This window comes from Eptesicus fuscus, chromosome 25 (genome assembly GCF_027574615.1).
Source record: "Eptesicus fuscus isolate TK198812 chromosome 25, DD_ASM_mEF_20220401, whole genome shotgun sequence".
NCBI classification, from domain to species: domain Eukaryota; kingdom Metazoa; phylum Chordata; class Mammalia; order Chiroptera; family Vespertilionidae; genus Eptesicus; species Eptesicus fuscus.
This window is the reverse complement of record NC_072497.1, coordinates 12666480-12679997: the sequence shown is the minus strand read 5'-3', so window position 1 is coordinate 12679997 and position 13518 is coordinate 12666480. Positions and strand designations below refer to the sequence as shown.

General features: G+C 53.0%; 2 protein-coding genes across 2 annotated transcripts in view; both read left to right on the top strand.

Moving 5' to 3' along the window:
• GABRG3 (gamma-aminobutyric acid type A receptor subunit gamma3) overlaps positions 1-3482 on the top strand; it is a 52919-nt gene extending 49437 nt beyond the window's left edge. The window contains exons 8-10 of the mRNA XM_054713166.1: positions 420-616; positions 1411-1470; positions 3201-3482. Coding sequence (XP_054569141.1) covers positions 420-616; positions 1411-1470; positions 3201-3482 — 539 coding nt within the window. The remainder of the gene's footprint in view (positions 1-419; positions 617-1410; positions 1471-3200) is intronic.
• A 7657-nt stretch (positions 3483-11139) lies between these two features.
• The window catches only part of HERC2 (HECT and RLD domain containing E3 ubiquitin protein ligase 2), a 73960-nt gene continuing 71581 nt past the window's right edge, over positions 11140-13518 (top strand). Inside the window, exons 1-2 of the mRNA XM_054713299.1 lie at positions 11140-11190; positions 11821-11923. Coding sequence (XP_054569274.1) covers positions 11852-11923 — 72 coding nt within the window. The 5' untranslated portion in view covers positions 11140-11190; positions 11821-11851. The remainder of the gene's footprint in view (positions 11191-11820; positions 11924-13518) is intronic.

Here is a 13518-nt window from a genome sequence, read left to right as displayed (position 1 = left end):
TCGTGAACGCATTCACCCGTGAATGAATTGCATTCTGAGCAGAGCATGCGTCTCAGTGCCCGAGAAGCGAGCAGAGATGAGCCGGGTGCAGCTTTGCCCTTAAAGAGCTCACAGCCGCCCGGCGGGCATGGCTCAGTGGTTGAGCGTCGAGCTACGAACCCGGCGGTCACGGTTCGTTCGGTTCTCGGTCGGGGCACACGCCCGGGGTTGCGGGCTCCATCCCCAGGGTGGGGCGTGCAGGAGGCAGCTGATTCGTGATTCTCTCTCATCATGGATGTTTCTCTCTCTCTCTCTCCCTTCCTCTCTGAAATTAATAAAAATATATTTTTTAATAATAGTAAAGTAAAAATAAAACACAGTGTTGGAGTGGAGGGATGTCGGGTGGCTCCGTCTACACCCGGGCCCCTGTCCCCTTGCAGGCATCACCACGGTGTTAACCATGACCACACTCAGCACCATCGCCAGGAACTCGCTGCCCCGCGTGTCCTACGTGACCGCCATGGACCTCTTCGTGACCGTGTGCTTCCTGTTCGTCTTTGCCGCTCTGATGGAGTACGCCACCCTCAACTACTATTCCAGTTGTAGAAAGCCAGCCATCATGAAGAAGAAAACATCAGTGAGTTCCGGTAGCAAAGATTGGGGGGGGGGAGGGGAAGGAAGTGGGAGGGTAGTTTGAGATACGTGATCTATATTCCTAAGGGTCTTATACAACACTAGAGGCCCGGTGCACAAAGTCTGTGCACTCGGGGGTCCCTCAGCCCGGCCTGCACCCTCTCGCCGTCCGGGAGCCCTTGGGGGATGTGCAGTTGCTGGCTTAGGTCCACTTCCCGGGGGAGCGGGCCTAAGTCGGCAGTCAGACATCCTTAGCGCTGACACGGAGGCAGGAGAGGCTCCTGCCACTGCTGCTCCATTCACCAGCCCTAAGACCGGCTCAGGCTTCCCCCTGTGGGAGCACACTGACCGCCAGGGCACAGGTCCCGCATTGAGCATCTGCCCCCTGGTGGTCAGTGCACATCATAGCAACCAGTCGTTCCGCCCTTTGGTCGATTTGCCTATTAGCCTTTTACTATATAGATGATATAAATAGCTAACTCAGCAAGCCTTTTAAGTCCAGCCAGTGTTGCACCATCGTTGAGCATCAACCTATGAACTGGGAGGTCACAGTTCAGTTCCCGATCCAGGGCACATGCCTGGGTTGCAGACTCGATCCCCAGTGTGGGGCGTGCAGGAGGCAGCCGATCCATGATCCTCTTTCATCGTTGATGTTTCTCTCTCTCTCTCTCTCTCTCCCTCTCCCTTCCTCTTTGAAATCAATAAAGATATACATTTTTAAAATCGTTCTTAACGAGGGGCTGTTCGATGCAGGTGTTCACAACAGTTTTGTAATTACTTTTTCTGTTTCTCTTACAGTTATTGCGTCCAGACTCCTCAAGGTGGATCCACGAGCGGATAACCCTGCAGGCCCCCTCCGTATGTATAGCATTGCAGGTGCAGATGTTTCTGCCAGCTCTTACTAAAGTGAGATGGACTGATAGGTTACTGCGTATGTGTTGAAGAACAATGCACCTCCTCCCTTCAAAATGTGTTTACATAAATAAAGTGTTTACTTTTGTTGTTAATTCTCACCAGAGGATATTTTTCCTTGTTTTTTTTTTAGAGAGAGTGGAAGGGAGAGAGACAGAGAGTGAAACATCTATGTGAGAGAGACACATCGATTGTTGCCTCCCGCATGCACCCCAAGTGGAGCAGGGATCAAGCCTGTAACCCTGGTATGTGCCTTTGACCAGAGTCGAACCCGGGACCCTTCAGTCTGTGGGCCGATGCTCTATCCACTGAGCCAAACCGGCTATGGCAATGTGTTTTGTGTTTTTTTTTTTAAATATCCCAATTAGAAAATTTGGAAAAAATTTTCTAATAAATAAAAAATAATAAAAATTTTTTCTTTAAAAATAAAGGGAAAAAATGAATCATAATCCTTCTACCCAGGGATTAATACATAACATCCATATTCCTGATTTTGGAACTCAAACATACGTTATGAACAAGCTTCTGTGTCATGAATATTATTTTTAAATTTTTACTTTTCAAATGTAGTTGACCTTCAGTATCATTTTATATTAGTTTCAGGTGGACAGCAAAGAGGTTAGACAATTATATGATTTATGAAGTTAATTTCAGTACCCACCGAGCAGCATATATAGTTATTACAATATTATTGACCACATGTACTTTACATCCCCCATGTGACTATTCTGTAACCACCAATTTGTACTTCTTAATCTCTTCCCCTTTCCTACCCTGCCTCCCTAAACCCCACCCCACCTTGCAGCCATCAATCAGGTCTCTGTATCTCAGTCTCTCTCTGTCCTGTTTGTGCATTTATTTTGTGTTGTTGTTTTTTATTTTATTTTATTTTAGATTCTAACTATAAATGAAATCTAGGGTATTTGTCTTTCTCTGTCTGACTTATTTCACTTTCCATAATACCCTCTGGGGCAGTGGTCGGCAAACTCATTAGTCAACAGAGCCAAATATCAACAGCACAACGATTGAAATTTCTTTGGAGAGCCACATTTTTTAAACTTAAACTTCTTCTAACGCCACTTCTTCAAAATAGACTCGCCCAGGCCGTGGTATTTTGTGGAAGAGCCACACTCAAGGGGCCAAAGAGCCGCATGTGGCTCGCGAGCTGCAGTTTGCCGGCCACTGTTCTAGGTCAGCGGTCGCCAACCGGTAGCCCGTGGGGTCCGAAAGGTTGGTGACCGCTGCTCTAGCTCCATACATGCTGTTGTAAATGGTAAGATTTCATTCTTTTTTTTTTAAGACCGAGGATTCCATTGTCCTAAAATTATTATTATTTTTTCCAATTGATTTCAGAGAGAGGAAGGGAGAGGGAGAAAGGGATAGAAACATCCATGAGAGAGAATCATCAATCGGCGGCTTGCTGCGCGCCCCCTACTGGGGGTCGAGCCCGCCACCCCGGGCACTTGCCCCGACTGTGACCTCCGGGGCCAGAGGGCCACGCTCAGGTCCTCTGAGCCACGCCGGCCGGGCATGCGCTGTGCTACTTCTTGCATTCGATTTGCAGAAATGGAATCCTCAAAAGGTGGAACTCTCCCGTGCCCACTGCTGGGCTCCTCCGGGCCGTGCTCGGTGCGTTCCGCGGTGGTGACTTCCGCGCTGTCCTTGTCGCCCCGCAGAACTATTCCCTCCTGGACGTGCGGCCCCCGCCCCCCGCGATGGTCACCTTCAACAACGCGCTGTACTGGCAGGAACTGGAGGAGGCCTGCGTGTACGAGTGCCTCGACGGCAAGGACTGCCGGAGCTTCTTCTGCTGCTACGAGGAGTGCAAGGCCGGGGCCTGGAGGAGAGGGCGCATCCACATCGACATCGCGGAGCTGGACGCCTACTCCCGCGTCTTCTTCCCCACGTCCTTCCTGCTCTTCAACCTGGTCTACTGGGTCGGGTACCTGTACCTCTGAGCGTCGCCGCCGGCCACGGGGGAAGCGTGCCGGGCTCCCCTCGCTGCCTGCCGCCCGCCCAGCCCCGCCGCCACCCATCGGAGTAGCAGGGAGGGCGCTGCTCGGTTTACCAGTCCTCACACCCCACCCCACCTCTGAGCAGCGTGGGAGAACGCGGCAAAGATCCTCATTGTGTGTTTCACACTCACACGCGCGTGCATACACACACACACACACACACACGCTGCGTTTTCAAGGGACATTCTTGCTAATCCCCTCCTGAGTCTGCAGCCTGGTGATGTTCAGGAACGGTTCTGGGAATGTGGGAAGCGGCTGCCGATGATCCCTGCAAAGAAATCTCTTCACACACGCAAGCAAATACCTGAGACGCTCTCTCAGACCCCGGCCGACCCCGGCTGGCTCTTTCCTTTGTCGCCCTCGGGCGGGGGGGGGGGGCGCCAGCACCCACGTGTGTGGGGTCACTGCAGCTGCGACACACTCCTCCTGCCCTCCACCCCATGCCCCCCTCCACCCCTCGGGGCAGCCCGAGTTCAAGTGTGAACGGTGGTGAGTTTCGAACCCGTTCCCTCTCTCCGTGGCCCGTTTTGCTCCGGCACCGTCGTGGTTAGCTACCCTTCCTTTACCTAAATCACCTCGCCTCGGTTTGGGGAGGGGGTACAGGCATCCGTGAAGGAAAAGGTGGGATTTTCAAAGGTTTTCACGTGGCTGAGGTCAACGTGTTGATGACCGCTGAGCATCAGAAGGTCCTTGCTTTATCGCGAACCAGTGGGAGTCCGCGGCGTCCCAGACTCGGGTTCCTGGGCTGGTTCGGCTTGCATTGCGCGTTGTGCCCCGAGTCCTGTTTGATTGGACCCCTCGGGGCCATCCCGGAATGGGCGTCCCGCGGCCGCTCGGCTAATACGCTCTGACGATCCTCTCCCTCTTTCAAAGCAACGCACACACCACTCCCAAGCCTTTGTCTTGAACGTGTTTTCCAGCGTGTGAACGAAATGTAGATACAATTTTAAATTTTTTCTTAGTGCATATTAACTTCCAAGTCAGATCACTTCAGATGCCAAAAAAAAAAAGAAAAGAAAAAAAAAAGGAAACGGCTGTCTTCAGTGATATATTTTGATGCACAAAAATGCTTTTATACTTTGACATATGGATACCTAGCAAAAGCCCAAAGAAATGATTCCCTGAAATTAGTACTCTTTTGATATTTTTATAACAAAACCAACTCGCTTCGTGATGTTAGTTCTTTGTTTGTTTTTTTGTTTTTTTCCACTGGATGCCCGTGTGTACTTCCCAAGATGCTTCCGAAGCTCCCACCACTTCCAGGAAAACGAAAAAGAAAGGCCTACCTGCTTGTTAGTTTCCATACTAACATTTTAGTACCCGAATCTCTGCTTCTCACCCAGAAAGTTGGGTTAATTGTATTGGCAGGCATAGAATTTTAGCTTAATGATTGATTGGGCGTATTATTGTGTCTCAGAAGAAAAAAAAAAAGATAAACCATTATTCAGAGAAAATATAGAAAAAGTGCTGATTTCACACAATTTATTGGGTGCTGACCAGACCCAGAGGGGTTGACATAGAGCAGTGGTCGGCAAACTCATTGGTCCACAGAGCCAAATATCAACAGGACAACGATTGAAATTTCTTTGGAGAGCCAATTTTTTTAAACTTAAACTTCTTCTAACGCCACTTCTTCAAATAGACTCGCCCAGGCCGGGGTATTTTGTGGAAGAGCCACACTCAAGGGGCCAAAGAGCCGCATGTGGCTCGAGAGCCGCGGTTTGCTGACCACTGACATAGCGGAATGTGTTTTGATGAAGGTCACTGCCTGTCCAGTGAGTGAAAACCTAAGGATATAGGAGCACCCAGTTTCCAAGGGTTGGGTCTGTGGTGTGAGGCAGTCAAGCCCCATAAACCACGAGCCAATTGGCTTCTACTTAGAAAATCCAATTTTAAAAGTAAGTTGATAAGTATTTGCAGAGAAAATGGTTGAATCTATTGGCTTCAATGAAATTTCTGCTCTTTTGAGAATTTCACCTGCTCGTGGATCAACCACCTCCCACGCCCGGTGGCCTGGAGGGACGTCAACATGTCCCACCAGAGTGCTGAGGACCCAGGGAAGGCGGGGCCCGAGGCCCGTCCTTTTCAAACACAATTTCCAAGGTCACGGACTTATCGTTTCTCACAATACGAAGGATTTCAACCTGTTGCACCTTCAAAGGAAGTTCTGGAGGGAATGGAATTTTCTAGTGAAATTCTTCTTGGGAGGAAAATAGCCTACAAGCATTTTTTTTTTTTAATCACATAGATCTGACCCAATTTTACCTTTAAACAAATTTTTTTATGGCTGCCTCTCCTTTCAAAGCCACACGAGACCCGGGCGTTGCTCACGATGCTCATGAAATTATACCCATTGGCCGTGTAGACCAATAACCTGGTTGCGTCCCCCACCCTGCTGGCTCACACATGGTTCCTTTCCCATGAAGGAGAACCTTCATCCCAACAGTGTCCAGCCGACGTCCACACGTTGAGCATAAACTAGATCCCTGCACCAACTAGATCCAGCCGACGTCCACACGTTGAGCATAAACTAGATCCCTGCACCAACTAGATCCAGCCGACGTCCACACGTTGAGCATAAACTAGATCCCTCACCAACAGCAATGCACACCCTGGTGTGACTTCAAGGGACTAAACCACCCTAGGGACCATGCCCCTGCCCGGTCCTCAGCAGGCTGCCCCCTCGAGTTCTCCTTACCCGTCTCCACTCCTGAGACGAGTTCTTCAGTCCACGGTAGAGGAGAATGGCGTGCAGCTAAGACGGGTGGAGCTGGGGAGCGTGCTTGTTCATGTCCGGATGTGTGCGTTCACCTTCTGGAGGGCACGGGGGAGTGTGAGGAACACATGCCACTGATGGAAGGACCATCCTTTGGCGCCCACGAGGTCAGTAGGATATGCGTGGGGCCCACGGTGCGATGCTGTTCCACACAGACCCAACACCCTTCCAGCCCCACCGGCTCGCTTTGCGCGGAGGATCGGAAATGTTTTCGGGTGGTCGTGTGGCCGCTCGGGGAAGTTGTCGGGGTGGCCTCCGCCCCAGAGGGGCTCCCGGTGTCCTCGCAGCAAGACCCTATGTCGAGGAGGTGCCTGTTCTGCATTTTGACAAGGATTTCTCCCTCCTGACCACTGTGGTTTACACTTAACACCTGTGACTGTCTCTATTTTAAGTTGCCTCCGGGCCAAGACAGAGAGAGAGAGAGAGAGAGAGAAGAAAAGGCATTTCACATGAATGCCATGAGACCAAAATGCCTCTTCAGAGCCTAGAAAGTTCCAGTTTCTGCCAAGTCTCAACACCAAGGACCATAAGACGGTCAGATACTGATGAGAATGATCACGCTACTCCTACTCTGAACCCAGCAAATACTGCCCCCAATGTACCCAACATATGCCTTAAAGAGGACATATTCAGCTCAAATAATACACGTCTTGTAGACTTTCCATGCCCCACGAACACCTGTATTTAACACCACGTTTTATGTCTTATTTGCAAGAGGATGGAGACAGGATTTCATCGCCAACATCATTATCACCATCACCATCTTCACCATCACCACCATCATCATCACCATCTTCACCTTCACCATCATCATCATCATCTTCACCATCATTATAACCATCTTCATCACCATCTTTACCATAACCATCTTCACCATCACCATCTTCACCATCTTCATCACCATCTTCACCATCATCTTCACCATCACCATCTTCATCACCACCATCATCACCACCACCATCATCACCACCATCATCACCACCACCACCCATCTTCACCATCAGCAGCAGCATCACCGTCCCCATGATCCGTATCCTTTTCGTGGTCCATACTATTCCATAACTATTGAGTCAACAGAAAGGCTTCGTGTCCTTTCCTAATCATAAAAAAAAAATAAAAAAAATTAGGGCTTACACGAAGGAGAAAATGGAACTTTCATCTCCTTTTAAATGATAAATACAAAAATAATAGTTCAACATTTTGATGGCCTACTACATTTCCAGACTGTTCCTGGACCCAGAGGTCCTGGGTGTTGACCCGGCCTCAACCAGAACTTGAAATTACATGGGACGTCCCACCTCATTAGTGGTTGTTGGCTGCTTCTGGTTGTGTTGTTGTTGTTGTTTTGGTTTTACCTCGCTTGGCGTTTTTATTCCTTTTCATAAACATAACATTTGAGTTGGCCAAGAACGATCTATTCCCCCCACCCCACCCCCGAAAATGGATGCGTCTACAGACATTGCTGATTTCATGAGCCCAAAAGGACAGTCCGTATGCTTCTTGCTATACAATCTGAGTTTAGGTTTGGATTCTCCCTCACTTATCTTGGAATTTTTACTTCTAGGTAGAAATAGACACAGGCATACTGTATCCGTGAAGTTTACAGTGCTTATTATCTTTGTTTAGAGTAACTCCGTTCACACATTTTTAAAAGAGGACTCCCACTCCTCCTGACCTTCACGACGACTCATTGTGTGCTGGTGAACAATGTTTACATTCGTATGTTTGTACAACCATGATCTGTGTCTCTTTAGGAGCAGCTCCTAGACGGAGCTCAAGGTTTACTCCCCGTGAGTGCATCCCTTTTGTGGAAGATTCCAGGAGAGGAGCCGCTTCCTGGGAGTGGGTCCTGGTGGCCTGTGTTTACATGTGGTGATGTGTGTACTTGTGTGTGTGCGTGTGTGTGTGTGTGTGTGTACACAGTGGTAAAAATGGAACAAACTCCACATGCCTATTACTCTACCCACCCACCCCACGTGTAGCTGAAACAAGTAGAAAGGAGCCGGTTTCCTAGTGACCGCCGGTTAGCTTCCTATAAAGACTGACAATCTTTCTATTTCCCGGAAATGGGGGGAGGACCAGGATCGAGCTTGAATACCTGATGAGAAATTGGCCTGCCATCGAACCCGGATGCCCGTTGAGTGAGTTCACATCGGGCACTTCCTTTGATCTCTTGGTGCGTCCTGGTTTTATCGGATAAGCTCAGAGCAGTTCTCACCATGTAGGGGGCGGGGAGGGCCATCACCACCGTCCTTAGGACAAGGCGGGAGAGCCTCGGGGTGGCGTGAGCACTGTGGGGCTCACCACAGAGGCCTGCCCTCTTGGTGAAGCTTGTGTGTGAAGCAGGCCTGTAAGGGGCCCTGGGAGGTGGATGGCACAGGCAGAGAGGGAGTGCGGGGTCCCCTCGCTGCTGCCTCCCGGGAAACCTTCCTGCCCTGGGAGCCACCTCGCCCGCCTGGGTGGGAGGAGGGTGGAGAGAGTGGGGAATCCAGAGCCTCTTGGAATCCCCGCTGAATGTGCCCTGGAGCCCAGCTTGGCCTGAGAGGGGGGACCCGCCCTGCCCAGGTGCCTGCGCCCGCCCCTCCCCAGGCACCTGGGCCCAGGGCCAGGCCAGGGTCCCCACCCTCACCAAGTGGCCCCCGCCAGCCCCGACTCCCCGTGGAACCAATCGCGAGGCCCTGGGTCCGGGTCTGGAGGTCCCGCCAGGCGGTTCCGAGGTCCCCGCCCTCCTCTGCTCGCCCTGCGGCTCGTGGTGTCCTAGTGAAACGGAGGCGCACTGCGCCCCACGTGCCTTGGCGACGCGGGCGGCACCGAGCGCGCCCCGCTTGGACCCCGCCACGCAGCGGGCCGTGCCCTGCCCTGTCCTGCGGGGCCTCGAGGCTGGGCCGCCCTCCGTATTTGTATTTGTATTCCTACGTTTGTACTTCTGATACTAATAAATGCACACGTTGTCAGAAATGCGAGAGCCGGGAGTGGACGTCTCTCTGGTTTGGGGGTGGCCCACCAGGGGCCGGGGAAAGGCGCAGGCCCGGGTTGGGGACGAGGGCCAGCGCGCGGGTCTCCACGGGGCCCTGCCCACCAGGGTGGGTTTGACATCCACTGCCCCTCTCGGGCTCACCCCACCCCTCACCAGCCCCCACCCCATTGGGAGGCAGATTCTGCAAGTGTCGGGGGTCAAGTGTCTTTCCTGGCAGGGAGGTTCCACACAAGTGGCCGTGTCCAAGAGACGTGCCTTCAACCCCACCCCACCCTAGGAGGGCTCCAGCCAACCCCCGGGGGCAGGTGGCTTTGGGGGTGGGGGGCGGACTCCTGCAGCTCAGACCTGGAGGAACAGTGCGGGCAGGGCCCCAGGTTCCTGCCCTGACCCCATCAGGAATTGGGGGCTAACCACCCCCCGAGTTGGAATGGGGGCTCCCTGGGAAGGGGCTGCAGCCCCAGGCTGAAGTCGAGACCCAGGTGCGCTGACCCAAACCACCCCCCAGCCCAGCGGGACCACCACAGGCCGACATCAGAAGGCTCTGAATTCTACCTTGGTCGATCGGAATTTAAAAAAAAAAAATTTGTTTTGTTAATCCTCACCAGAGATATTTTCCCATTGATTTTTAGAGAGAAGGAGAGACACAGAGAGAGAAACATCAATGTGAAGGAACACACCGATGGGTTGCCTCCCCCACGGGTCCCGACTGGGGCTGGGGTACGTGCCCTTGACCGGGAATTGAACCGTGACCTCCTGGTTCATGGGTCGAGGTGCAACCGCTGAGCCACACCGGACGAGCTTGGCTTTTTCCGTTTAAACCTAGAAGAGGGAGGCCTGCGTGGCTCAGTGGGCGGAGGGTCATCCGGTGCACTGAAAGGTGGCCACTTCCCGCCAGGGTTGCAGGTTTGGTCCCCTTGGGAAAATGGAAAGTGTCAATAAAAAGTCAGCGTCGCCCTAACCGGTGTGGCTCAGTGGATAGAGCGTCGGCCTTCGGACTGAGGGGTCCCAGGTTCGATTCCGGTCAAGGGCATGTACCTTGGTTGCGGGCACATCCCCAGTGGGAGGTGTGCAGGAGGCAGCTGATCGATGTTTCTCTCTCATCAATGTTTCTAACTCTCTATCCTTCTCCCTTCCTCTCTGTAAAAAATCAATAAAATATATATTAAAAAAAAAAAAGTCAGCGTTTTTCCTTTCCGTCCTAAAACCCAATCGGCCGCATTCATCTCTCAAACGGGGCTGCTCCCCGCAACGGGAGGCTCTCACGAGCGCCCCCCGGCGGTCCTGATGTGTTAGGTCGGGAGCAGGACCCGTGATCACCATATACATTTCATTTATAAAAGGTTTATCTAAGGGGGGCGGGGCTGTAGAGGTAGAACTGGAGGGTGACGTGATATTTGAGCGAACCTTTTTAAAATATATATATCTTTATTGATTTCAGGGAGGAAGGGAGAGGGAGAGGGATAGAAACATCCATGATGAGAGAGAATCATGGATCCGCTACCTCCAGAACGCTTCCCACGGCCAAGGTTGGCTTTTCCGGAAGGATGGGCAAAGTGCGGCGCCGCAGTACGTGCGTACGTGCGTGCGCGCGGCGGAAATCCCGCCTCCCGGCACCTGCGATTGGCCCTGACCGCACGGGGCGTGCTCCAGAGGGGGAAAATTCGCGGGATTGAAGGAAGACGGAGGGTCGGGAGGAGGAGCGAAGGGGATCCTCTTCTCCATTGGCTGGGCCCGCGCAGAAGCCTCGCTGCGATTGGCTGGGAAGCAGCGTCCCTTGTGGTCCCGCCCCTCCGGCCGCGGGAGGCGCCGGGATCGCGGTTCGCGGGCGGAGCCAGCGGCGGCTCGGAGGCTGGACCCACACGCCGCGGGACCGAGGTGCCCCGGCTTCTGCGCTTCAGGTGCTGGTCTCCCGGGGGCGGCCGGCGGCTGGGGCAGCGCGGGCGGGGTGTCCGGGTCGGGCCGGGCCCTGGGGCAGCGGGCGTGGGCGCGGCCGCGGGACCTGGGCCTGCGCGGTTCGTCCGCGGCGCGCGTCTCGGGCTGAGCCTTTCCCCCTCGAAGTGATGCTCGGTTTCGTATTTGTCTGCGAACGTGCGTGTCGGTGCGTGTTTCCCGCACCGCGCACGGGCCTGGCGTCCAGCGGCAGGTGCACGGCGCTGTCCGGGTCGTGGACGGGGGGGCGTCGGGTCCGTCTGCGTCTTTCCCTCTCGGGTTGGAGGGAAGGGGACGATGACATTGAGGTCTGGTCTCCCGTGACCGTCCATCATCCTCAAGGTCTCGCGGACGTGGCCCCGGCGCCGGGCGGGTCCCGCGTGGGGCGCTTACCTGGCCTGGGAGTCGGCCGGTCCCCGCCTCCTCCCCGTCTCCCCATCTGTCGCCCCTTTCCCTCCGCCACTTGTCTCCCGCAACTCTGCGCGCTCTCTCTCTCTCTCTCTCTCTCTCTCGTTTGCCGCATGAAACCCCGCGGGCGGATCTTGGTGGCCATCCTGACAAGCTGTGTTGAGCCTCCATCTCTTTTGTTTCCCTTGCAGGCCTGACAGCTGGGAGGACCCCGGAGGAAAGATGCCTTCCGAGTCCTTCTGTCTGGCCGCCCAGGCTCGCCTGGACTCCAAGTGGTTGAAGACAGACATCCAGGTGGGGTTTCTGACATGCCTCTTTTCTTGGGCTGTTTCTGCCTCCTTATTCCAGTGTAAAATACTTTTATTGATTTCAGAGAGGAAGGGAGAGGGGAGAGAGAGAGAGAGAAACATCAATGATGGGAGAGAATCACGGATCGGCTGCCTCCTGCACACCCCACATGGGATCCGGATCAAGCCCGCAACCCGGGCACGTGCCCTGGCCGGGAATCGAACCACGACCTCCTGGTTCATGGGTGGACGCTCAGCCGCTGAGCCACGCCGGCCGGCCGGGTTGTGTCATTCTTAACTGTACCTTGGTAACTCTGTACCAGCAGTTTTTAAGATGTCCCGTTAATTTTACGGGGGAGGGGGGAGAGGTGGGTGATTTATTACGCCCTGAAGGGTCTTGCTCGTGTTGTGCGGCCTGTACCTGTGTGTGTGGAGAGGCCAGAGTTCAGTGAGGTGTTCCTTTTGCCCGTGGGACTGGTCTTACTGAGCGGAGTGCTCAGCTCCTTGCACCCAGCCCACGTGGGGACCGCACGCTGCTCAACGTACAGATGACGTGTTACAGAACGACACGCGTGAAAACCCACGTAACCTTACTCACCTGTGTCACCCCAATAAATTTAATAGAGAAAGGACACGTGGAAACAAATGCTGGCCTTAAGACTCTCTAATGTTTTGATTTCATAAGGTAATTGCAAGCTTGTCCAGAAATTATGGGGCAAGTAATAGCTGTCATATTTCCGGGGATGATTCTTCACCCCAACTTGTTTTTGCTTGCAGATGGTTGGGGGAGGCTACTTTTGTAACCACATGTTACCAGCACAAAGAAATGTCTGAAATACTTTGTAGTATATGTGGTTTTTTTCCTCTCCCCTGAGGTTAGACATTTTAAGTATTTCCCAAGTAAGCTGCCTTTTTAGATGCAATCTCCGGTCCTGCGTGATGGTTTAGCGAGAGTGTCAGGTCCTTGTCATGAGAATAACTGCTCTTCTTCATTACTAAGGCTACAGGAGGGGGTGCAGTCCTGGTAGATACGAGAGCCAGATGTTTTAAATTATTAAATTTTTATTTTGCTGATTTTAGAGATGGTGGGGGAGAGAGAAAATGAAACACATTGATTTGATGTCCCACTTACTTTTGCATTCATTGGTTGTTTCTTGTATGTGCCCTGACCGGGATGGGACTCACAGCCTGGGTATATCTGGATGATGCTCTAACCAACTGAGCTACCGGCCAGGGGTCAGGGGAGAGCCAAGTGTTTAGAACCGTGTTGTGGGTAGTGGGGTTGTAATTAGTGGTGTGATGTTCAGTAAGAAAAGCACAAAGAATTGGGTCAAGAGTTGGCATAGTAGTGACTGTTTTTGTCCTTGTCTTTTATTTAGCAACTAGAGGCCTGGTGCACGACATTCATGCACTTGGAGGGGGCTCCCTCAGCCCGGCCTGCGCCCTCTCACAGTCTGGGATCCCTCGGGGGGATGTCCGACTGCCAGCTTAGGCCCGCTCCCCATGGATCCTTAACGCTGCCATGGAGGTGGAGGAGGCTCCAGCCACCACTGTTGTGCTCGCCAGCCGTGAGCCCAGCTTCTGGCTGAGTGATGCTCCCCC